At 39.3% G+C, this 27,495-nt stretch overlaps 1 protein-coding gene across 1 annotated transcript; it reads left to right on the forward strand.

Annotated features, from left to right (window-relative positions):
• Positions 1 to 316: 316 nt before the first annotated feature.
• Positions 317 to 27,495, forward strand: STC2 (stanniocalcin 2). The gene is made up of 4 exons (XM_089687386.1): positions 317 to 818; positions 15,360 to 15,502; positions 21,071 to 21,282; positions 23,482 to 27,495. The coding sequence occupies exons 1-4, from the start codon at positions 659 to 661 to the stop codon at positions 23,885 to 23,887; spliced, it is 921 nt and encodes a 306-aa protein (XP_089543512.1). The 5' UTR covers positions 317 to 658; the 3' UTR covers positions 23,888 to 27,495.

Consider the following 27,495-nt stretch of genomic DNA (forward strand, 5'->3'; position numbering starts at 1 on the left):
GCACAGCTATATGCTGATCTAGGTGGTGCATGGCCATGTTCATGAGCCCTAATATTCCACTGCAAATTGCTAATCAATCGCAGTATAAATTTAGATTGATTCAAATTGTTCTATAGCACTGCTAGCTTGCCTTACATGTGACAGGTTCCCTTTAAACAATATCGTGAAAATCATGTAGAAAGGTATCTAGCACCTCCTGCCTGCAGCTGAACCTTACTTGGAATGTGCACAGGCTGGTGCACTTTATGCGGCCATACTGCCTATGTGAGCTCTATTGTTATGCATGCCCTAGCGCTGACATAGGAAAGAAGGGAAGCCCTGCAGAGCCGGGACAAGTCCATCCATCATCATCTACCTCGTCGTAGTAGTGAGTAGGCTGGGGAGCCCCGCCCACTTCGAAAGCTGTCAAACCGCCGGGACGCTGTGATTGGTGCACGCCTAAGACAACACCTGCTTGACTCCTTCATTCAAGTGACAGCAGAGCTCGCAGGGGATATTTGAGGCACCATCCCTCCCCGATTCTCATCATTCCCAGTGTTTGGTGGGCAGCTCGAGTTGCACTCACGCTGAAAGGGGCTGGCCAGTGCTACAAGTATAGGCTGATCTGTCAGCCTCTCTCTATTGCAGCCCGGAGTGTGAGCATTCACAAAACAGGACCATGTGCTCAGAACTTCTCCACAGACTGGTCACTCTGGGACTGGTGTTCGCCAGCTTTGATGCCGTGCTTGGGACAGATGCCACAGACCTGCCCGAGAGCAGCCAGGACAGAGCAGACAAACTGGCTAACCAGAAAGGGAGGCTCTCCCTGCAGAACACAGGTAACTTCCACTGAGCCAGCCTGGAACCTTGACCTTTCTCCTGCAGCCATCTAACTTTGAGTATCTATCTGTTCATTTCACCAATCTCTTGCAGTAATCTATCTATCTACCGGTCTATCTATTGATCTCTCTCTCTCTCTCTCTCTCTCTCTCTCTCTCTCCCCCCCCCCCCCCTTGACCTATCTCTTGCAGTTATCTAACATCTAACTGAGTATCTATCTATCTATCTGACCTATCTCTTGCAGCTATCTACCTCTGAGTATCTCTCACTCTTTTTCAGCCATCTAACTTTTACTCTCTATCTCTCTCTCTTTAGATAGATAGATAGATAGATAGATAGATAGATAGATAGATAGATAGATTTCCTTGACCTAACTCCTGCAGCCATCTAACTTTGAGTATCTATCTGTTCATTTGACCAATCTCTTGCAGTAATAGAGAGAGTGAGAGAGAGAGAGAGAGACCCTTGACCAGTCATCTAACTTTGAGTATCTATCTATCTATCTATCTATCTATCTATCTATCTATCTATCTATCTATATACCCTTGACCTATCTCTTGCAGCTATCTAACTTTGAGTATCTATCTATCTATCTATCTATCTATCTATCTATCTATCTATCTATCTATCTATCTATCTCTCTGTTCATTTGACCAATCTCTTTCAGTATTCTATCTATCTATCTATCTATCTATCTATCTATCTATCTATCTATCTGTTCATTTGACCAATCTCTTGCAGTATTATATCTATCTATCTATCTATCTATCTATCTATCTATCTGTTCATTTGATCAATCTCTTGCAGTATTATATCTATCTATCTATCTATCTATCTATCTATCTATCTATCTATCTGTTCATTTGATCAATCTCTTGCAGTATTATATCTATCTATCTATCTATCTATCTATCTATCTATCTATCTATCTATCTGTTCATTTGATCAATCTCTTGCAGTATTATATCTATCTATCTATCTATCTATCTATCTATCTATCTATCTATCTATCTATCTATCTATCTATCCATCCACCCTTTACCAAATCAAACCTGTATGTAGATGACACATACATCCAGAGGTTCACAGACATACACAGATAAATAAACAGATGAGTAGTTTAAATTATGACAAGATATATATTGTATCTTTTAATTTCTTCCCAGGAGTAATACAGTAATTTCACCTAGGTTCACACATATGCATTGCAGGAAACGCAGCAATCCCAGCACATTTCCCTCGCTGCATTGCAATCACACTGTGTTTTGCGATCTGCTGCGGGTGTCAATACAAAGTTAATGACACCTCAAAGCAGGTCACAAACACAGTACGTTTGCCTGCACTGAATCGCAAGGTACAAAGCGACCATGTGATTGGGTTGCAGTGCGGCCGAAAAAAGGTGCGTGCACGTTTTTGGTGCTATGTGGTGCAATATGAACCCATCCAAAATCAATGGCTTCAAATTGCACCACTCTGAATGGCATGTGAATTGCGCGGGAATGTGGTGTGGTTCCTGTGCGATTCACATGAGAGTTATAGTGTGAACTTTGTTTCAGTGCTATAACTGATTCAGATCAGAAGAGGAGTTCAATAAATGTAGAAATCTTATTTCTGATGTGTTTACAAAGTTATCGCAACATGATTAAACAAAATTCTCATGTGGTTACAAATATTTTGGGAATATGGCAAAATACATGATTGTAGAACTTTCTTTCAGCAATAAAATGAAGCTTGCTGACAGGCAGTGAGATTTGTAGTGTGTGAATGCTTGCTACTAACCAGTGCTTGTGTTAAAGCACGTGCTAAGTGTGCCTGCTAGGGGAGGAATAGTTTATTCACATGGGAATTGCAGAGTTAATATCTGCAAGTCAGAGACTGAAAGAAAAAAAAATACACTCATCCCCAGACAGGCTGCTGTAGTAAATAGGATGGTGTTTTGTCTGACTGGACCAAGGCTGGGGTCTTTTACAAGAAATGGCCTGTTTTCTGTTTAGCAAACATGTCAGCGAGATTCAGGTTGCCAGTTCAGGTAACAATAGTACTTTGAGGTGTTTGGTCAGTGCCCAAGAAAGCATTTTTCCACAGAAAGGTTGTACTGTAAAGGCTGTTTTTTTTTTAGAGTCATGGTATGTGCCGGTTTGTAAAATTATATTTGGAATATTTACATAACCTAGTTTTTCAAAAATAAAAACAGAGTTTTAAGCATGAAATGTTTTTTTTAATCTAGCTTTACAGCAGATGCTGGCAACCAGTGGACAGGGGAGGACTAGGCTGAGGGGAAGGGGGTCATTTATCCCCTGGGCCACTGAAATCAGGTATGTTGGGCTGGTGGCCCTGAGTAGAGATACTTCACCATTCAGACACTGATCAGAGCAGGATCTGCTGTGGGTAGCTTAGGTTGGGCTTTATTCCACTATCTGCTCCTCATTCAGACCTGTGATTACAGCATCGGGCAGCAGGAATCATCCAGCACTAACTTCTGTTGCAGCTATGAGGTGCCGTGAGAACGAATGCTGAGAGCAACCAAGGAAGTCGATGCTTGAAGATGTGAAAAAGCATCACAAGGAACTTATGCCTTGTCCTTTAGGGTCCCCCACCCTTCACCATGCCCACCAATCAGTGCAGTAGCATAGCTTATAGAAATCTGTCCAGACTAATGAAAGGTCTTTGAGTTGCCTTTACCCCACTACCACCACCCCCTCCAGGGCAAAGGTCCCCAGTCCTCCCCTACCTGTAGATTACCAAGTTCTCATGGAAGTAGTCCCAACATGCTGTAACAGTTTGAAGCCTGATTGCTAACAAAGTGACCTGGTATTTGTAGCTCTACATCAGTTGGAGAGCCATAGATTGCATATGCCAGCTTAGTACTGTGCATTTCTTTTCCACTTCCCCCTAGGGAACATTTCATTAGCTTTGTGGTCTACAGAGCAATGTCTCTGTGTGCCTGTGTCAGACTTACGTACATTCCAAGCAAACTAGGCTTGATAATGATTTATTCTGTTTACACGCCAATGGCTAGCAGTGTGCCAAGTGCATAGTATTATAAGTGAGAGCCCATGTTAAATCATTATATAAAGAAGGATGAATAAGTAAAGGTCTAAATTAGAATTTATTATGTTAATAGCTTTAGAAAAACACCCAAGGTTACTTCACTGTGTGGGACTGCATCTTCAAAGTTGTTTCCAAGTAACAGGTTCTCCTGTGTACATCACTCCTGTCATGTGCGGTGACAGAATCAAGGATCAGTCAAAATAGAGAGATCTGTGTGATGGTTGGGGGCTCAGAATGAGACATGCTCACCTCCAGAATTCCTCCAAATTATTTTCTGTACCAGTAAAGAGGGGTATCACATATGTATTAAAGGTATTTAATTTGCTCTTAATAAAATAATCACCAATCAGAGTATTTTTAGTAGAGAGACCCAATCCAACTTTACTATCAGTGTGGATAATTTTTGGTCAAATATCTACAGCATAGACTAACAATACTCAATATATGATATGAGAGAAGAAAACTTCCTTAAAGAGTAACCTCAATCCCTGTTATTTCTGCCCCCAACTCTCCCTATGTGTGCAGCCATCTTTGAATGGTTCATGCATGCACAGTTGTGCCAAACGCCTCTGCTGGGTCTTGGGGTTTTCCATGCATGCGCACACAACGCTGGTGTCTGGGACCTTGATATTTGTGGCACATCTGTGCTTTCACATGCACCTGTCAGTATAACTGCCAGGGGCAATACATCATTCATGTCTGGGCGAGACAAAAGCTCAAAATGGTCAGAAACATTTAAAAAAGCATCTAATTGTAGGATAGGTAAGAGCCTGGTGGAAATAAACTGTTTTATTGGGTGAAGTACCTATTTCAGTTGGCTCTGCTTTTACAGAAATATGGTGATTGTCATTGCAGGTGTGCTTCTGATAATGCCATTTGTTTGGCTTTGTCCAGCCAAAGTACTTTTAAAGTGATTGTAAACCCTCATCATGTAAAACAACCCATTCAGTTTAAAATAGAAATGAAAGGCCAAATATTTGTGTATATATAAAAAAAAACATTATAAACACCTGTTTTTTCCCCTTTTTTATAAGTGATCACATATCCCCTGTTTTCAGCTGCCTGCACTGGTCTTCCCAGCATAGCTAGAGAACTGACCATGGTGTGTTCTCCTTCTTAGTGTGGTCAGTTTAAAATAGGAAAGCAAAGGAGCTGGCAGGAACACCAGGGATTTCACACAAAGGAAGTGATACAAAGAGAACAGAATACTTTTTCATACAAGTGCATGGTACAGCAGGCATGTATCAGGAATATGAAATGTTGGGTTTACATACTCTAAGTCTTTTAAGTTACAGATGTGGAAGAAGCATCTTGTAAATGAGCGTCAGCAAAGTGTCAGGATTTCTTGTCTCATTACTTGTTCTGGGTCAAGTAATAATAAAGTGTTCATGTATTCTTCAACGACAACTGTACATCAGCATTCAGTAGAGAGATATTCTTCAACCAGTAGATGGCAGTGTTTATAAGTTTTTAGCTGCGACTATGATAAATTCTATGTGTTTTTTTGTGATTAAAGTTCCTGTTTCCTGTTAGCAGAAAAGCAGCAAATAAATGCTTGGACTGTGCACTGTCTGTTCTGTAGGGCTATGTACAAAATCTCTAACACTCAGACAACACTGAAGCCAAATCATCAGGATGACATCCAGGTAACTAGTATTCTCAAAAAGGAGAGATCAATAATGGCAACCTCTGCTATTTTTTCATGAATCCCTTTACATATAGGGCCAATGGTAGAAGAACTGAAGTTATAGTTATATAAGAGGAGCATTTGTGAAGACTCATTAAAGCGACTATATAAAATACATCATTAGGGATGGAATGCTGTACCTCTTTAACCACTTGAACTCTGAAGGATTTTACCCCTTTCAAGACCAGGACATTTTTTGCTAAACCACATTGCACTACTTTAACTAGTAACCTCTTTAGCCGCTACAGCCTTGGCAAACAAACAATACCAGATGCCTCAAAAAAACATAGCTGTGTTCTTGAGCATTTATGGCGTAAGACTAAGACCCAGGAAGACTTCGACCAATATAAATCTGCCCTTCAAAAATACAATTCTTGTCTCCACACTGCCAAACAGACCTATTTTATCACTCTCATTAACACCCTCTCACACAATCCCTGTCAACTCTTTTCTACCTTTAACTCTCTACTTCGTCCTTCTTTACCTTCACCCAATAACACACTCACTGCCCAGGAGATCGCTATTCACTTCAAAAATAAGATTGATACAATTGGTGACGAGATCTCCACTGTACAGATATCTCCCTCACCCTACACTCCTTGTCCACTTGCAGAATCTATACTTCCTCTGTTTAACCCAACTACTATAGAGGAGGTTGGTAAAATTTTTTCTAAAGCCCACCTAACCACCTGCTCCCTACACCCTGTTCCCTCACAACTACTATGGTCACCCTCTGGCTCTATCCTTCATTCTTTAACTCATATCTTCAACCTCTTCCTTTCTACTGGCATCTTCCCCAACTCTCTAAAACATGCTCTAGTCACCCCCATGCATAAAAAGGCCTCACTGAATCCAACCAATCTTAGCAACCTAAGACCCATCTCCTTATTCTCTTTTGCCTCCAAACTCCATGAACGTCTAGTCTACAACCGGCTGAGCTGTCACCTTATTGAGAATAATCTTATCGATCCCCTTCAGTCTGGATTTTGCACACAACACTCCACAGAAACTGCTCTCCTAAAACTCCCAAACGACTTACTAACCGCTAAAACCAATGGTCACTATTCCGTACTCTTACTCTTGGACCTCTCTACTGCCTTTGACACAGTTGACCACCCCCTCCTGCTTAAAAAACTCTATTTACTTGGTCTCCGTGACTGTACTCTCCAATGGTTCGAATCTTACCTATCTCACCGCACCTTCAGTGTCACTTACAACTCTACTTTCTCCTCTCCTACTCCTCTTAATGTCGGGGTCCCCCAAGGTTCTGTCCTTGGACCTCTCCTATTCTCGATCTACACTTCTTCCTTGGGTCAGGTAATAGCTTCCCATGGTTTTCAATACCATTTCTATGCTGATGACACACAAATCTATCTCTCTACTCCTCAGCTCACCCCATCAGTTTATCACCGATTTACTAACAGACATATCAGACTGGATGTCACACCACTTCCTGAAATTCAATCCATCCAAAACTGAGCTCATAATATTTCGTCCCCCACGTGCATTTTCCCCTGATTTCTCGGTCAGGATCAATAGCACCACTATCAACCCATCCCTGCTTGCCAGGGTGCTAGGGATAACCTTGGATTCTGAACTATCCATTCAGGCCCATATCCAATCCCTGTCCAAATCATGCCGCCTCAACCTCCGCAACTTCTCCAGAATATGCCCCTTTTTAACCAATGATACCACAAAGTTCCTAATTCACTCCCTGGTTATCGCTCGCCTCAACTACTGCAACTCCCTTTACCTTTACATAGGCTATCCCCCTTCTGGTCCATCATGAATACTGCAGCCAGGCTCATCCACTTTACCAACCGTTCAGTGTCTTCTACCCCTTTCTGCCAATCTGACCACTGGCTTCCACTCTCTCAACAAATGAAAACCTTTCTCTTTAAAGAAGCCTATTCTGCTTCTACCTAGTAAACTGCCTTTTATTTCCTCCATCAGCTAATCCCCTACAGCTATTACCTTTTGTATCACTCAACCCTTCCTCCTAGATTGTAAGCTGTAACGAGCAGGGCCCTCTGTTTCTTCTTGTACGAAATTGTGTTGTAACTGTACTGTCTACCTTCATTTTGTAAAGCGCTGCGCAAACTGTTGGCGCTATATACATCCTGTATAATAATAATTGGGCGGGCATGCAGTGCTGTACCCATAGGAAATGTATATAATTTTTTTTCACACAAATAGAGCTTTCTTTTGTTGGTATTTAATTACCACTGGCTTTTTTATTTAATAATAAAAAAAGACTGAAAATTTTGGGGAAAAAAATGTTTTACTTTCTACTATAAAACATCCAAAAAAAGAATTTTAAAATCAAATTTCTTCATACATTTTGGTCAAAATGTATTCTGCTACATGTCTTTGATTTAAAAAAAAATACCAATAAGAGTATATTGATTGGTTTGCGTGAAAAGTTATAGCGCCTACAAACTATGGTATATATACTGGAATTTGTATTTTATTTTTTTTTTACTGTTAATGGCGATGATCAGAGACTTATAATGGGACTGCAATAGTGCGGCGGGCAATCTGATACTAACCGACACTGGGGGGAACTAACTAACTGCCCCTGGCATCATCAGTGACACTAATACAGTGATCAGTGATAATATTTTACACTGTCACTGTACTAATGACACTGGTTGGGAAGGGGATACCATCTAGGGCGATCAAGGGGGAAAGTGTGTGTAGAGTATGCTGCTTTTTACTAATGATCTCTAAGTTTCTCATCCCTGCTTTGCAGGAATGAGAAACACAGAGATTGTTCCCTCTGTGCAGACCTCTGTGTTGATTGTCAACACAGAGCTCTGGGCTCTGATTGCACACAGCTGATCAGCAGTTCCTGGTCATGAATCATTGGCCAGGACTTGCTGACAGACTTCCGTTTTGTACAGTCACAGTTGGTGCTGGCTGGGGGCCACGCATGAGGCAGAAATGTACGGGTACGTCACTTTGCCTACAGCTGCCACCCATCAGCATTGCATTGTGGGTGGGCGTTAATTGGATAATGATATGAATACATGTAAGCTCCAAGGAGCAGGGCCCTCCTAACCCTCTTGTATTGAACTGTATTGTTGCTGTATTGTCTCCCTTTATATTGTAAAGCGCTGAGCAAACTGTTGGCGCCATATAAATCCTGTATAATAATATTCTTATTTTAACTCCATCTATCCTAACACAAGGAAACCTGCAATGTGGATTTGTGTTGGCTGCCATTGATGACTACTTCTTCTTGAAAAGCTAGTTGCCTGGCCATTATACTAAGTCAATGGTTTCAGTACTTTCTAAGTCTCTGGGCCAGAACAAGTAAACAAGTATAGAGATCAGGAGTTCTTACTTGGATCAGGGACATCAAAACGTAGAGTGCATTGCTTTCAAGCCCTAGGTCAGGTCAGCCAAGTAAAGAGCCCCTGCATGGGAACCTCCTCCACGGACACGTTTCACCCCTAAGGCTGGCTAAAATCTAAAACAAAAATATAATTTAAAAAACATGTACAGTAAATAATAAAATGACCCAGCACAACACAGTGGGGGAAATATTAATTTTTTTATAAAGAAACAAAATAAAATTGGTGAAAAGGGAAGGAGTGAGGAAGGCGGGAAAGGTAAGAAGGCAAAGAAGAGGGGAGAAGAGAAGACAAGGAAGAAGGGGAGGAAAATCTGGGGAAGTGATGGGAAAGAAAAGAGAGAGAGGAGAGAAGGGGGAGGGAAATGTGGAAAGGGGTAAAGATGGGGGGCGAAAGAAGAAGACCCCTTCTTAGTGTGTCTGAATGTGACTGTACAGTTCAATAGGCACTAGTTTTTGATCATGCTGCCAAGTGCGCTCTGTAATCTACCAGGCCTAGTCAGACACACCCCCTATTTTTTTTTTTTTTGCAATACAAGTCTTTGAGGATGAGCAGCAATTTTACTAAAAGAGAAAGTACTTTAAGGCACTTACAAATGAAAATCATAACATGATGCTAGCGGTTATGAAGAGAAATAAAACATGCATAAATGTATTGGACTTTACAATTCTATAATGGTGAATTCTAGAACTATAGTCTGTGGACAAACATTGTTTGTGTTGCATACTGGTTTGGCCATCATGGTTCTTAGATGCCTAATGAGCATGCCCAGTGATGGTAACTTCACAAAAATACTAATCTGCCTGATTAATGACAAATTCTTGTAGAAGTCATTGTTCTTTTATACCTGGATTTATTGATGTGCAAAATAATATGAGTGTTAGAATCTGGTTTGCAAAAACTACAAACCAACAACATTAATAAAATTCCTAAAGAATCTTTGATACCTCAGAATGAATGTTTGGTATAGGGAATAGTGACAAACCGAGTTCCAGAATAAATGTGAAACATTTTATTTTCCTAACAATTACGTAATTGCAAGTTTTATTCATAAATTCTAAAAACTGTCTCCTCTAATCCTTTCAGTCACTAATAATACTCAAATATTCTTGAAAAAAGATCATACACATTTTCATTTTGACCACTGAGCACTTTGTGGTTAGTTCATTAAATCCCATGGTTCGAGTCACAGACTAGAATAGACAAATTCTAGTTTGGGAATTGGAATAAAAGAACGCGGTCTGGTATCTGATGAGAACAGGGAATTCTCCTTCACTTTTTCTTAGTGCAGAAATATTTACTAAGTACATGAGCCAACCTCGGTACAAGTAGGGTCACACTTCCTGGCTGCTCCAGCAGATGTTTAAAACATACACTGCTTCCATGGGTCACAGGGTCAGCATTTTGTAGCTTATTTGATATCCTCAATTTACAACTCATAGTGAACTGAACAGCCAAGCATGAAGGACAAGAGGGATGTTTTCAAAACATTTGTGTTACTTAGATACTTCTTCAGTTATGTGACGTGACTTAGGACAGCGGAGCTAGAGGCGACCTCATCCTCATCCTCAAATGAGGGAAGTCTGAGTTTATTTTGTAAACTGGGTATTTTAGGTGAAAATATGTTTATATTATAGGAAACATTTTTTTTATTTTGAATCTTTTGTCATGTCATACATTTTAGAATGCCAAGTGTCCCTGTTGACTCGACTTGCCGTGTTCAGGGACCAAAGGTATGAGTAGCTTTCTTTCTACACGTGCATGACTGAAGGTACTCTTGTACAGCTGAGGTTGGGTGTATTATGGTTTGTGGTTTTGATGTCTACCCTTATATGGAACTGATATGGATTTTGGGCTTTTTTACTAGTTGCGTCTTTGGTATCAGATTTAGCATCTGCACTGTCTCTCATGACATCTGGTTTTGATCTTGCCATGGAGTCTACATCCAGTCCTGTCTGTTGATTCTGTACTGATCCTGGTGATATCTGACCAGTTTGTATGACTTTGCTTTTTTCAAGCTCTCTTGCCTGGGGTGTTATTAAGGTCACATGCCTTAGATCATCGTTTGACACATTTTTCACAGAGAAAAGCAGGCAGTGATCATTCTGATCACATTTGATAGCAAGCAGCCCAATCTTTCCAGCTTAGTCATAGTTTAAATGCAGCATGCATGCAGTGATGGGATTTTTTTTCTTTTCTGGTGTGAAAGTTGATCAGTGAAAGTCCACTAGACTGTTTAATATCTTGGAAATCTGTGTGAATTTGCAAACTCTTCCCATACACAGAAATTATATCTATCATTATGGAGTGGACTGTTACAAGTTGTTGCAAATGATGCTCAAATCAAGCACATTACTTTAAAAAAATAGGCCATGTATGGCCATGGGCAACTAAGCAAAGAATACTTTTAATACCATGAAAAAATGCACTGTGGTTAAATTACGAATTAAAAAGATTTGTTGAAATTGAAAAATATAACTTTCCTGGCAATGGCAGAGCAGCTAATAATCAAACACAGTACCAGACACATTCAATAGCCCTTTATAAGTCTTCTACAGTTCATTGTGTCTTGCTGATTGACAGCACAGATTATCATAACAGGAAAAGATCTCATGGCATTGTGGGAGCATATTCGTACCTTGGCTTAGACCTACTCAGACCTAGCCAAAGTGGACCTTTCTGTAATTTTCCAAATCTGTCTGAATAAACTCCTTACCCATCAAAATAGACAGCACCAGTGTAATTTTTCATCAACCTTCATCAGATAAACAAGGATGCTGGGTTCTGTATGAAACCCAATTCAGCAGAACCTGTACGAAGCTATCACATAGTACAAATCCAAAAGTAGTGCCCAACAGACTTTGTGAGACACAACAAACAGATGGTTCTTTCTCCTTTTTTTTTTTTTTTTTACTAACAACCTGGTTTCCCTGTAAACATTCATGAGTTCTCAAATCTCCTGAGGAAGTGAGCGATGTCTCACGAAACGTGTCAAGATTTGTGCAAGCGTTCTCCTACCCTAAAACATTTAAGATGTTGAATATATTTGTAACTACTCACACATATGTATATGATCACTCTGTTTATGTTTATTAAGGTTTTTATACCTAGCTTGAGCTTTTTTTAATATGTCTATTTTCAATAAAATGTAAGGTTTTTTTACCGTCTTTGTTGCTGCTCACAAAGTCCCTTGGGCACTTCTTTTGGTTTTGTATTATTGCATTTCTTATGGGACTTAGTTACATTATGCCCACATGCATCAGCCCTCTATTTTGGAATGATTGCTTCCCCACTGGCCCAATCAGATGAGGCTGAGGCATTCCCAGCCCCACAGCTGCACGAACACAAAGGAACAGGAATGCTCATGCCATAAACTACATCTTCCCATGTGTTCTGCTAAACTGGGTTTTGAAGGAGTTCAGAACAAACCCAGCACATCCCTACTGGTAAAGATTCCTTTAGACCTCTTACCCAATCCCAGGTAAAGTAGTCCTTTCACCTGTATCCAAGTATTATGTGGATATGGACCAGAAACGAACACTATGCTTAAGAAATAGCGATATGGATTGGTAATGTATTACTTCAATTGATACTGGTGATGCAGCCTGTAAATTACACCCACAAAGTGTATTGCCAGCAGAGTGTACCTATGTATTGCTACAGAGAAAGTACCTGGCAGTTATCAGCATCAGGTAGTTTAAATAGCATTCACAGAGTAGGTCGTAGCTTTTTTTACAATGGGTATTTTATGTGACCATTATAGATACATATCACAAATAAACAGTACAGTTTTTCCTGTAGGATATATGCCATAGTGTGTTACAGTAAAATTTAATAAAATGGTAGTTTATACTTACATTAATGAGTCGCCAGGCTGGGCAACCATTTTCCAGTTCAAAACATTAAAAAAAAGGTTCTTGTCAGGTGGGAGAACTGAGAGTCAAATTCAAATGAATGATTAGTGGTTAATTACATTTTGGAGACAGGAGCGATTATTCCTAACACATAATCTCCTTCTAAGACTTCAAGCTCATGACTGGAACCGCCCTCCCATTACCCTTTAATTCCATTCTCCTCTGACTAATCTCTAAGTTTAATATAAATATTACCTAAAAGCCCCTTATATTTACCTAAAAATGTGGTCCATGGGCACGTCTTCTCTCTTCTGAACTGCTGAGTGGGAGGGTTCTTCTTCTGGCGCTCATGCCGCTGTCTGCATGACATGAACATTTCCCATTGGCTTTGAAGTGGCCAGGTCCTCTCAAAGCTCCAGATGGCTGAAAATGTGTGATGACATCACAGTGAGGGACAGCATTAAGATGGGTCAAATGAAAGCAGGGGACTGCTAAAAGCAGAACATTTTATACCTTACTGCATTCCCTGCATTAAGGGAAAAAAATGTCCTAGTCATTTTACCCCCCCCCCCATACTTATCTGAGTCCTATTTTGATCCAGTGCTGTGTCAGTCTGCAGTTGGTCCCAGGATACAGAGGCGGCAGGAGGACCAATTGATTCCTCAAGTCAAATCATATGAGGAGGGAGCGGGGGGTGGGGCGGAGCCAAGCTGTGTTTGTCAGAAGCAAGAACGCACGTGTGCCCTCATAGCAAGCAGCTTGCTATGGTAGTGACAGCAGAAGAGGAGGACCCTAGAGGCATGGGACAATGGAAGAGGAGGTTTGAAGCTGCTCTTTGCAATACCATTGCACAGAGAAGGTAAGTATGCCATGTCTATTATTTTAGAGGGAAAATAATGTGTACTTTACAACCACTTTAATGGTATGTTCAGCTAAACTCTCTACAGAGTATTGTACAGACTTTGCTATGCATCCACATTACCCTAATTGAGCCACAAGGACATTGCTGTGAAGATTCCACGTTTGTGCAGCTTTCATAATATATTTTTTTTTATCAGGCTAAGTTTGCCTCTAAACTGCTACCTCTCGGGGATCAGTTTTCAGATGATGCCTCACCTCCTGTTTTAGCCCCCGTAAAAGCCACGCCAATACTACATAACCACATGCACTGCACGCACATGTGGGGCATTTGTGGCACATCCCCATTCTTTTGAATGGGTCATATCCAGTAGCGGTACAGCTCAGTGAGCACAATGGGAGAGATATGTTTTTTTCCATGGACAAGGGGGGGGGGGAAGTGTGGGGGTGCCTTTATGCTGCACAGTGCCATACTGACTTTTTGTTTTGCATTATTGCTTCTACCTTTGCACCTGTTTAGTAAACTGTAAGTTTCAGTTACTCCCTCTATGATCACTGGGCTGATTACCTGTTCTGTTACCAGGCCTTGTTACTTCTAATTTTTTTTTACTTCCACACTAATACACACATTGCTAATAATTTGATTTAAAATAAGAGGAGAAATGTAATACACCCATAGACAGTGCTTCGGTTACATCCTAAATAATAGATCAGATGATGACTGGCATCACTGAAACGAGCAATGATGCAGTTGGATGGTGAAAGTGTTTAAAAGTAACATGAGAATTTGAACGTGTTTCAAGTTACTTCAGGCTTTCAAGGGCAGAGGAATTTGTTATCACCAAGCTTCAGAAACCATGAATGCATCATTACACTGGTGACGCTGTTCCACAAATACTTTTACACATCTGATAATTAAATTATCCTAGAAGGGTCTATTGATGATGACTATTAGTGGCCAGGCAAAAGTTAAACCTGTAGTGATGGAGTAAGACAATAGCATGTAAGTCTATTTTTCATATACTGTATGTATAATAACAATGGAACTACAGAGCCGGAGCAGTAGGCAGGATACATCAAGGGGAATTACTGAAACAGTGGGCAGGATTCACTGGGATGAATTATGGGGCTGAAGCAGTAGGCAAAATCCATCAGCATGAAGTAGGAGACTGAAGCAATAGGCAGGGTTCATAATGAGGGATTTTACAACTTGAGCAGTAAGCAGGATCCATGTTTTAGAATTTAAAATGTATGTCCACCCAAACATTTTTTTTTTCAAAACCATTCTCACCTGAACAAGTTTAAACACCTCTAACAGAAATAAACTTATGAGTTCTAATCCTTCCCCATTTTATCCAAAACTATAAAGAAATTTGACTCACACTTTAAGTACTGAAGCAGTAGGCAGAATTCATCAGGAAAAAACTTCAGAATTGCAGCAGCAGGCAGGATTCATCAGGAGGAATTTCTGATTTGATAATGGCACATAGTACATAACTGTTCTTGATAACTGCAGACCTAAGTGCTAAAATGTACAGTATATTTATGCCTGATTGGGAAAGTAAAGTTATGCCGACATCAAGACAACAATAATGATAATGACAGTGTTTATGATAAAAGGAAATAAACATGCTACTCTGGCGATGATTACTATCATCATTATTATTTATGTATTTTTTAGAGCGTACACATAAACTATAACAGTTTGTTTTTTAATATTCTCTACCATAACAGCTGAAATTCAACACTGTCTAGTCAGCGCTGGTGACGTGGGATGCGGAGTCTTTGAATGCTTTGAGAACAACTCATGTGAGATCCGCGGTCTTCATGAGATCTGCATGACTTTCCTGCATAATGCTGGCCGATTTGATGCTCAGGTAATATAATGATAACACTACTAAATGTGTACCATTGCATAAGTCTAAAAAATTAAGTTCTTTCAGAAACGTTTTATCAGCGTCGTCAAAATATAGGAGTTGGAAAGACATATGGTGTAGTCCAGCAGTCACCTTGTCATGCACCAAACTGCTGTATTGGTGCAGGAGACAACCCATCACATTATAGAATCAATAGGAAGGCACAGGAGATTGGGTGGGGGCAAGCTTAACCCCTTGACGCCGACTGTACGCAAATATGTGGCCTCTCGGCGACTGGGCCTTGACGGCGAGCGGCTGCAAGTTTGCATACCGTTTGAAAACACATATGTGCTGAGAGCACGCACCCTGTGCGCTCCCAGCACATATATTGGTGTCTCAAGGAAAGGTCCCAATCTCCCCTTGCGATCGGGACCTTTTTCGATCATGTAACTTCCATGACAGCGAATCACGGTGGTCACATGACCCTAAAACCCTGCCCCGCCTCCCGGCATCTGAAATTCTTTAAAGGACCGGGAGACTCCTGCATACGTAGTGCAAAATGCTTAATTAAAAGAAGAATCAACCTGGTCAAAGCATATCATCCCATGATATAGCATGAACTTGAAGGAAGGCCTCTTCTAAGGCCTCAGATTTATAACCCCTATCAAGAAAACGCTGTTTTAGAAAATTAACCTCCTGCAAAAAATCATCACAATGGGTACAATTCCTTTTGTGGCACCATGATGCCAGACTTTAACATCAATGTAACCATTACGGTCTGTTTCCTTAAAAAACGTAGAGGTCACCATCTCCCCATTTTGAACCCTAATAGCGAGATCCAAAAAGTGGATCTCATTTTTACTAGCCTCATGTTGGAGGATAATACCTCGGTCATACAAATTCAAATGACCAATGTATCGATCAAGGAAATCAAAATCTCCTTCCCAAAGAAGGAGGATGTCATCTATATATCTTTTCCAAAGCACTAACTCAGGCCTTCGCACCTTATAGATGACGTCCTCCTCCCATTTGGCCATAAATAAATTGGTCATACTGGGCGCAAATTTTGCGCCCAAAGCCACCCCCCTATTTTGCAAAAAATATGGGCTCTTAAACCAAAAATAGTTGTGACCCATCGCAAAATCTAATAAAGAGAGAATAAAATCTCACTGTAATCCCCTCAACGTGACATCCCTCTGAAGGAAACAATCTACAGCCTTCCTTCACGTGTTCATGTGAGATAATAGTATAGAGGCTACATCTGCTGTGGCTAAAATGTAATTATCCTTCCACTCAATAGAATTCAATATATTAATCACCTGGGTGGTGTCTTTCAAAAATGAAGGGGTAGTGGATACCACAGGTTGCAAAAAAGAGTCTATATTTTGAGGTAACCGAGTCAATACCACTGATAATCGATCTTCCTGGATGGTTAGATAGACTTTTATGTATCTTAGGCAAATAGTAGATAACTGGCACATGAGGTGCTACTGGAATCAAAAATGACTTTTTTTTTTTTGTGGTAATAATCTTTTGGGCAAAACTTACCTCAACCACACCTTGTAGTTCCTTTTTAAATTTAGCCGTAGAGTTCCCATTCAAAGGAGAATAGGTATCTCTATCCAAAAGTAACCTATCAAGCTCATTATAATAAGCCTCACGATCTAAAATGATGATACCCCCCTTCCTTTGTCAGCGGGGTGAACCGCTATATCATTTTGTGACTTCAAAGCCTCCATTCCCTTTTTAAACTTAAGATCCAACTTGGGCTTTTTTAATTTAAGATGTTCTAAATCTCTACATACCAGGTCTTTAAAAACAGAAACCGATGCTGCAACACTACCCGGGGGATGGAAAAGAGAGGTATTAGAGAGAGGAGTTTTTAAATGTATTAGTATCACATCCCTTTACCCTTGACAGGTTGGTTATAAAGTATCTTTTAATGCTTGGATTATTAGGAGATCTCTGAACTATCAAATGCTGTAGCTTTTCTAAGTGGGTGAACCAAATCTAATCACATTTAATCAAATAGTCTGAGGGGTGTGTCGATAAGTGTTTGTTATTAAGTTAATATGCTTTAATACATCTATATTTCCAGATGACAAATTTTCATAATCCAACATCCAACATATTCTTAAACAGATTGAAACTGCGATTTGTAAGACATCATACATCATATGGATATTATGAATGTCTCTTTTAAAAGGAGGAATGTGTCCCATCTGCCCTCTGAGCCCTGTAATATAGGCACGTTTCATGTCTAACTGATTAGCATCTTCCCATACATTAGTGTGACCCCTTTTTTAAGGTAACTCCATTACAACAGGAGTTATGAATTAAAAATAGAGTTAGCTTTGGTAGTACAAAAACCAGGCTCACAGATGTATATTGTTGAAACTATTCAGCAGACTGTTTACGGCCTGACCATTTATTACAGGGTATAATTTAGAGGTCTTTTAAAGACCTTGCTAGCAGGGTTTTTTTATACCCCTGCTTTATTTAAAATGTTTCTTAAAGTGGTAGTAAAGTTTCTGAATAAAAGAAAAAAAAATCTCCCTACAAGGTAATATCATAATGTGCTAGTATGCATCGCATACTAGCACGTTATGAGAGACTTACTTTAAAACAAAGCCCTCCAGCCATATGCTATCACCGTTGCAGAGGCTTCCATCTTCTCCCGCTCTTACTTCCGGGTTCACAGGCCAAGGCCACTTGAATGGCTGAACCTCAATGACATCACTCTCGCACATGTGCACGGGGATCATGGTTTATGGCACAGAACTCTGAAGGAAAGGCACGGGTATGCCAGTGACCTCATCGGCTGCTGCTCACTGGAATATTTCCAAAACAGTGCACGTTTAGGAGATATTCATTTTATCTACAGTTAAGCTTTATTAAAGGCTTACTTGTAGGTAAAAATAGGCGAATAGAGTTTTCTAACACTCTAAACTAAGCTGTGTTTTATAAAAGGTGCGCCAAGCTGGTCTATGGCTTATTAATTGCCTTCTCTGACTGCCCACCACAGACATTAAATTTAAATCTGTTACAGTCCTGCGCATTTTGGGAAAAATGAGGGTGGCATTGTTTTGAGTATGACTCTCCCATTCTGTTCACACAGTTTGAGGCTCATCAGGCTATTATCATCTCAGTCCTACATATATGAACATAATATATAGCATTGATCTGCCACTGAATTTATCATTCTAAGCAAAGAAGTTCCAACAGTTATAAACTGATGAAAAAAGCTGGATTGACTGACAATCTGTTTTCTAATACCTGTGGTTGGGTCCTGGGATTGCCAGCCACCGCCTTCTATGGCAATAGTTAGAAAACCTGCTCCAATTGCATTTGTTGCCTCTCTAATGAATCCGCTCCCACTCCACTCTCCTTTTTATTAAGTTTACACTATTTGCTTAGTCAAGCCAGGCTTGCAAAAGACCTACTGTGCAATTTATTTTGCTTGAGAGTGGTCTAATTGTTATTACAATCTCTACAGTCTATAAGTAGCTTTATTCAAGACATAGATGAGAGAATTATTGTCATGAAGAGCTATTCTAATATACAGTATATCCCTGTATGCAATTCATACTGCTGAAATAATCTGAAAACCAGTGGAATTCCATTAGTTTACTTATTTTTACCCATATGACCAGTGTGCAACTCTGTGGCAAGAATGTGGACAGGACATTTTCCACTTTAATGCTACAGGAGACTGTCGGTTCAGTGTTGCCCTTCCCCCACTGCTAAGCTTCACTTCCAGTATTCACACAGTTGTTTTCTAAACCTTATGAGTTTGTAATATTTACATGTACAAATATTAATTTAGGAAAATATGAAAACATGTTTACAAATATTCTGAACTAAAACCTTCGTCACAGAAGTATTTTTGGCAATTTTACTGTTTGGCCACAGTCAGTTAATAGATGCTATTTGGTAATTGTTTATGCTGTAACTTAAACAGGAGCAGCAAACTATGGTTATGTGAAAACAGTTATGTAAACTTTTTTTTCCTATATCTTTTGTCTCTAAGCATAAAATATTAATCTAGTAAATGTAAAAGGAACGTGTGCTTTTCCATATATTTTTGCTCTTTGTTATGGTAAGGAATATTTTTTTTCCATAATACATTTTTATTTGGTTTTACAAATATAGTTACAACAGCAAAAAAAACAAAAAACAAAAATAGGACAGTGAAAAGCTACACAATATCTCAGTATAGGTGCTGCGGTAAAGTTTAATAAAGAGAAAAAAGGAAAAATGTAATAATTCCTAACAATCCTACTAGTTCCACGAAAAAATAATTTTAGAGTATCAAAAAAAAAGGTTAAACATAATAAAATCTTAGGTTACAGCTCTGAACCAGACGGACCAGTGTTTCCAAGCTTTGTCAAATTTGGTAAATCTATTGTTTAGGTAAGCTAAAGATTTCTCATAGATGAAGTGGGTCTGGACTAGCTCAATGACTTCTTTTAGAGAAGGGGCTTTTTTTAGAGAAGTCTTTTTTCCAGTGTCTAGTAATGGTAAGTCTTGATGCTAGGAGTATATGTGGCACTAAGAGTTGATAATGGATTGGATATGTATCTATATTTATATTCAGAATGGCTAGGGTAGGATCTGGTTGTTTTAATATTCCAGTAATTTTCGATATCATATGGAAAACTTTATACCAATAGCTTCTAATATTTTTACATGTCCATAATATATGTAATAGAGTAGGAATAGTTTTTTAACTGTTCTTTTTTATTTAACTAACAGGAATTATTGAATATAAATATTTAGTATTTTCATGTCCAGCCAGCAAATTAATATCTAGGATCTTATTTCTAATGCTTCTGTGTCATGGGTCTCCTGTAATAAATGTTTATTTCTAAAATAAAGATATTGTGTACATTCTAAAAACAATAAAGATATAAAACATGAGATTAAAAACATACAAAATCCTTCATGACTTTGTGATGCATTAACGCACGCACCCCATACATTTAGAATGGACAGCCAGTGTACCAAACCAGATCTGGCCTGTTTTACGTACATAGCGCACCACAATGCTTGTTAGAGCAGGTCCATTGCCTTGGGCCCCTTACATAGGCCGGATCTGGCTTTGCATAGCAGGAGATCCATATGCTGTTGAGATGAGCGGAGCAGCCGGATGACAAGTCCATGTCTGCTCCGCTTTTGCAGAGTGGCCACAGACACAGCCTGCTTTGCTTTATGGGCAGTCAGATGTAAACAGACCGGGAGTCCCTTTACACTCGACTGCCAGGCAGAGGGGAACAAATCCCCCTTCCATTTGTTTTTGCCAGATCGGAGGTAGCCGGGTGTAAATGAACACAACTCCATTTACATCTGACTGCCCATAGAGGAGAATGGAGGGTCCAATTGGGTCTGCCTGAAAAATGGACAAGCGGACCTGATCAGACTACTGATTCAGCAGCACACATGCTCCATTCCATGGTACTGCAACACAAATGCTTTAAAGTGATCCAAACCATTATTTTTGTTTTGCCTAATTTTTTTGAAAAGTAATGCATAACTATTATGAGTAAATGGCAGATCTTAGCCAAAGGTATTATTTTCTCTTACTTCCAGGGGAAATCATTTATCAAGGATGCACTGAAATGCAAAGCTCATGGACTGAGACACAAATTCAGCTGCATCAGTCGTAAGTGCCCAGCTATTAAAGAGATGGTATACCAGCTCCAGAAGGAATGCTACGCCAAGCACGACCTCTGCTCTGCTGCCAAGGATAATGTTCAAGTGATTGTGGAGATGATTCACTTCAAAGACCTCCTGTTACATGAGTAAGTGATGATGGTCAGAGTGTTGCAGCATTGCCAGGGGCGTTTTGCGGCCTTTAGTTCTGGAATTCCTCGTGTGAAAGGTATTGTAGCCAGGAGCACAAAACTGACATTTAGAATAGAATCAAGTCATCCACAATTTGCCACAACTACCCTTTTCTATAAAAATGACTTTCCATAATAATTTTTTTTAAAAACAGAGGAATGCTAGCATATTAACACAAAACACATTCAAAGTGATTTATACATGGTTGCTGTAAAAAAAAAGAAAAAAAATCACAATTTGGAATCGTAATAATTCAGTAAGTAACAAAGATTCAGAAATAACTGCAAGTTTTTCCTCAAGTCGTAATTCAGTTAGCACAGAAGCCTTTATATCATCACTTACTAATGTTGACTTTAACAACAGAGTGCTGGCAGGTCCAGGTTCTTGGCTGCTTCTTCCAGGTCCTGCACATCTCCTATTTGGCCATTGAGTGGCCAATGAAGATGTAACTCCTGTGCGTGCATACAGAAGTTACATCATTTCCAGCACCTAGTTCCATGCTCGGCATTTTTCAGATGCCAAGAATGAGGCAGTGTACAAAAAAATGCCAGGAGACAGGGAAAAGAGATTTTGCATATCTCTTTGGTCAAAAAAACTCTACCTCATAGTAGGTTTTTATTTTCAGACTTCAGTTCTGTTTTATCTGTAATTTCCACAGCATAGTTTACAACTGATGCTGCTCTGTGTTACAAAATGTGTAATAGGAATCAGTGGTGCATTCTTGGGAATGTCTGCCCTATCCAAACAAGGTTCATAAAAAAATGACATGCAAGTGAGAGTGGAGTATGGAGTTGTTATTTCTTGTGTCTACCCACATAACAGCCCCTCCTGGCTCAAGTGGACAGTGAATATAGAAAGAAGTTTACAGCTGTAATGTAATAACATTTATTCATTCGCCTTTGCTTAGAAAGTGTACATCCAACTTTGAGGAGGACATTGAGTTACTTCATGTACAATTGAAAGTCCTGAATTGGAATTGGGCCCATGCTCATAGTATCATTTAGGGATCCCCCTTCTCACAGCTTTCTGTTGAACAAAACAGAGTGCTACCCTCCCAATACTTTCAATACTTAGGTGGAATCTAAACAGTGTAATAAAGTGTTTCTCACAAAAAATCAAAGGATTTTATAAACTCCCCACAATAGTAGGCTACACCAGACTGCTTGCTTTAAGAAGACTCAGGAGCTATGTGGATAGGGGATTCTTCATGTTACTACACAGGAGGGACCCAAACCTAATTGGGGATTTACAGGTCCAATATAAGTCCTATTGAGAAACTACTGTTCCAAGCATTCCACTATTAAGAGATAGTAGGCCATAAAAAAAACTTTTATGTGTTTTGACATAGCCACACTGTTTTCATCTCTTGAATTCACATGTGCGGTATAGGAAATTAATCATATAAATGACATGGTATGTATGGGAGAGCATGTGACTCACTCCACCTCTCCAATGCAGAAACTTTGTATCTCAGGATTGGCCCAGGGATATCATGTTTGAGAGCAAAGGAGTCTATAGCTCTGTGTAAATGCTTACATATCAGCTTGGAGCTTCCATGGGGCTTCTTCCCTGATCCTATCAGTGGAATATCCTGGAACCAAAGAAAGCTGACTATATGCGGCAGTTAGAAGTAGAAGATAGAAGTGTCTGTTTTACTTTTCCCTGAAAAAATTCATCTGGTGCTAATGAAAATTCCCAAATCTGGTGAAACCTGTTTTTGTACAAGTGTTTAAAGTTTCCCAATTAATTAATTATAGAAACGACTTTCTTTACTGTTTCACTGTATTATTTAAATTTATGTACAGCACTTTGGGGACAACAGATGCTATTTTGGAGACCCCCAATATCTGTCAACCACTGAGATAGATAGATAGATAGATAGATAGATAGATAGATAGATAGATAGATAGATAAATAATTAAAGTGGCATTAAACAATATCCTTATTCTGCAAAAATAATCAATACACGTCCACTACTCAATGGCCCTGTAATCTATTTTTCATTAATTATTTTGTTACTGTAAAAAGGCAAAGGGTTTATTAAAGAATATATAAAACCAAACTTTTTTCAGTTGTGGGTAAAATATGAAATTGTTAAAATCCCAGTTTTTACTGCTTCAGATTTATCCTAATGTTTTATTGTGTTCTTTCCTTAGGCCCTATGTTGATCTAGTAAACATTTTGCTTACCTGTGGGGATGAGGTGAAAGATGCAATCACTCGCAGTGTACAAGCTCAGTGTGCTCAGAACTGGGGAAGCCTTTGTTACATTCTAAGCTTCTGCACTTCTGCTATGCAAGGTGATGGTACGACTGGATCTAGCGCCTCCCCTGCCAAAAAGCAAGGGGACCCAATCAAAGGAGACACAGGCAAAATCATGCGTAGTCAGAGTGACTCTTTTTCGCAGTCTGACTTGGAAAGAGAAAGTGCTAAATCCACCAAAAATGAAAAAAACAACAAAGTGCAGTCAAACATACGTGGAAAACCCATAAGCAACAAAATAGCATTTAGTGCTACAGAGAGTTCTGAAAAACTGGTCGGTTCAACAGACATCCGAAGGTGAAAAGGTTTTTCCACCAACATTCTCTAGCATCCTTCCATTGAGAAGCCTGTCATACCTTTTTCTGTGGACATTCCAAGGCATTTACCATAAAAGAGGGCAATGCTTCGCTTGAAGTACATTCTCAGATTCAGTCGCTTAATCTCAAATTCCTAAGGAGACAGAGCACCATACAACCAACATCATCTAAGAACCCATTCAGACCATTTCATTTATATACATTGCCGGCATGAGATAGCATTTGAACTGATCAGTTGTCAAATCAAACTGATATTATGATGTACTTATGTGGTGGTTAACTTCTTAAACACAAGCAACCTTAAATGTTCAGTTGTAGCTAAATTGATGTTGAGTGTTGTCTAATTAGGATAATAAGCTACCATTCCATCACAATAATACTTTAATTGTAAGCCTCTGACGTTTTACTGACAAGAAGAGGAAGGTTACATATTTATGCAAGCTAGATAGCATTTGCTAAATACAGGTGTTTTGCATAATCATCAGTAATTATAAAACATATTTATATTGCAATTGACCGTACTCCAGATACTCCAACCCAGGGCTCAACCTCCTATCCCCTCCCGGAGTCCCCCATAGTAATTTGTTATGTGTGTGTGTATATGTATATGTATATATATATATATATATATATATATATATATGTATATGTTATTGGGCTAGTCACATAATGTACCTTTCTAGGTGGTCCTTAATAATGCAGAGAGCATAATCACACTGTGAGTGAAGGCTGCTGAAGCTATGCGGGCCCATGATGCCCTGCACTCACGTGCTCCCTACAGTCTTTCAACCCAAAAGTCTCAGGACATCTTGCGGTGAAAAGGTATTACTGGAAGGGATAACTCCAGATTAAAGGTGTCTTTTGTAGCCTGAGCAACTTTTTTAGTTTATGGGAGATTATTTCACTTTAGAATATTTTGCCCATAGTCAAGTTTTCCAGTTATTTTGTGTCCTGCTCTCAATCCTAGGAATGTTCTATGATTTTCAATCTCCTCTTTAATCCAGTGAAATCAAACTGAAGGTGTTTAAAACATAAAAGCTTGGACATATCCACTTTCATAGTCAGTACAGAATTTTGTCAGTGTTGTGCTTTCAACACTTTGTACAATATTTAACATGTCTAAAAAAAGTTGAGTCCATAGAAAACAATGAATGTCTTGTTCAACAGATCACCTCAGTATGCATCATACATAGCTATTATTTCTTTATTACAAGGATGTATTTCCTTATCTTTATGTGATGAACATTGCTGCCATTGTGTATTTTTGTGTGGGTGTATGAGAATTTGTTGGTATCTGTGTATGCATGACTGGGTGTGAATGTAGACATAGTTACACCTGTCAGGAGAAAAATATACTTAATGGGAGACCTTTGTTGCTGGCCAGTAGTCTGGCTATCTTTAGTGCTGTAGAAAGTATGAAAAAAATAAAAGTCAAAGAAAAGTTGGAATTCCTCTAGTTGTAGGTATGTGAGCATCTTCAGTCCACATATTTTTCTCTTGACTGGTTTACTTTAGGTGTGTGTGTGTTGTGTATGTGACCACTCAGTAAGTCTATGTATGCACTGCCCGTGGTGGCTTGAAGTCAGTGAGATCAGCAATCTCTAGAATGGCTGAAGACATCATCATGAAGGCAAGACACACCTAAAAGACAGCATACAACATGTGAGAAGCATCTCAACTCTGTAGACCCTGTAAATATACATAATGGAGTTGATATACTAAAACTGGATAGTGCAAAATCTGGTGCAGCTATGCATGGTAGCCAATCAGCTTAGGACTTCAGCTTGTTCAATTAAACTTTGACCTCTGATCCCACGCCCTGTTGTCAACCTCCTTGAATCTAAACTTGCTGGGTCAACAACACAGAGTACACTCATGGTGATACTTGTCAAATCTAAAATACCCTACCGCAGGGGTAAACAAATGTCCAGATGTCCTAGGCTCCATGTACACTAGCGTTCCTTTCCTCTACATGTACTGTAAAAACGCTAATAAAATATTAACGCTCCTAAACGCTACGAAAACACTACTATGTTTTTTTCAGCCTATAAAAACACTAGTGTGTACAAAGCCTTAAAGTTGACCGTATACAATATGGCTCAAATTTCTTCTGAATCAGCTGAAATTCATACTGTATATTTTTCAATCAACTTTTGTTAAAGGAGCTGAGTGCAAAATTGTCTTCTAAACAGTGAGCATCAAATCAGATGCAGACACTATTTGGGTATTCAGCAGCCAGCAGAGAAGATTACTTCATCCACACTGTTTAGCATGGATGGAAGAATCTATATGTGTATTGCTAGCCTTAGACTTTAGAGTCTGAGAGTCTATCATTCCAAATGAAAAGATAATGGGGTTCATTTACTAGAGACATATATACTGGGCACTGCAAGTGCTGTTGCTCCAAAGCTTAGTAAATGAGGTAAAACTTCACTTTGCAAAGAATACCCAATCACATGCAAGGAAAATAAAACACAGCATTTTTGCTTGCACATGATTGGATGATAGAAATTAGAAGAGCTTCCCCTCATTTCAAAGCTTCTCCTCAGATCTAGAGCAACTTCACTTGAAGTGCACAGACTATTTGCCTTTAATAAATCAACCCCCTGGTGCATATTAATTGATTCAAGAAACACCATGCATGCTGACTGCCTGATTTCTCTTCGCCATGGCCCCACAATGCCACAGACAGGACTGTTCCTATATTATAGTAAAGCTGGCTGCTGAGTTTCACACCATTTACAGGTAAGCGTGAGAACTCTGTATCTTCCACATTTATTTATTTAGAACTTTGAAGGATGAATGTAACGGTTTATCAACCAGGTGCAGATCTCTGATGTTGACATGCCTGGTCTAGGCTATACTAAACTAATATGTCTGGCAAGCAGCAAGTGAACCACTGACCAATAGACAGTAGCATGCCTTTGACAAATATGTCTGCCTATGTTAGTTTCTACAATAACTGTATCAATATGGACCCTCTGATGGAGACAAGATTTTTAATTCTTTGACTCCAGCTGCCTCTTGCCCCTGTGAATACTGGAGATTTACGTGAGGGCGGACAGAATCTCAAGTGTCCACAATTTTGGCCTTCACTGGCAGAGTGCTTCTAGCTACATGAGCTGCTATAATGGCATTCCTGACTGGTATCTACATCCACTGCAGGCAAGGTGTACATGGTTACTGTTTTAACTAAAACAAATTGCAGGGCTGAATGAAGTTAATGTTTGTTTACATGTATATCTACTGTTTCTTTGCTGTTATTGTATATATGTTATGCTCTATTTATTGTATTGTTTTCCTTTACGAACACGATATTACATACACATATCTGTACACCAGCACACTAGGCACACGGCCTCCCTTACTATACACATGTGCAGACACATGTACACTTTTTTCTGATTTTTTTGCTAATTTAAACCAATTTTTTTTCACCTTATGTTGTACATATTTTACGCCACTAGTAGTATATTTTGTTAAGCAACTTAATATAATTTTATGCAGTTGTGTAATGTAATTGATGTCATAACACTTTATTTATTGCTATAATTATTTTATTATTAATAAACATTTTACGTATAATCAGAAA

The sequence above is a fragment of the Staurois parvus genome, unplaced genomic scaffold, assembly GCF_062004578.1.
Source record: "Staurois parvus isolate SC_StPar_1 unplaced genomic scaffold, SC_StPar_1.0 ptg000424l, whole genome shotgun sequence".
NCBI lineage: Eukaryota > Metazoa > Chordata > Amphibia > Anura > Ranidae > Staurois > Staurois parvus.

What these genes read in the sequence shown, in the direction of transcription:
- STC2 (XM_089687386.1), top strand. Translation starts at nt 659, where the DNA reads ATGTGCTCAGAACTTCTCCACAGACTGGTCACTCTGGGACTGGTGTTC. An exon ending in CTGGCCGATTTGATGCTCAG is followed by an intron (nt 15,503 to 21,070) that starts GTAATATAATGA and finishes TCTTACTTCCAG; the next exon opens with GGGAAATCATTTATCAAGGA. An exon ending in AAAGACCTCCTGTTACATGA is followed by an intron (nt 21,283 to 23,481) that starts GTAAGTGATGAT and finishes TTCTTTCCTTAG; the next exon opens with GCCCTATGTTGATCTAGTAA.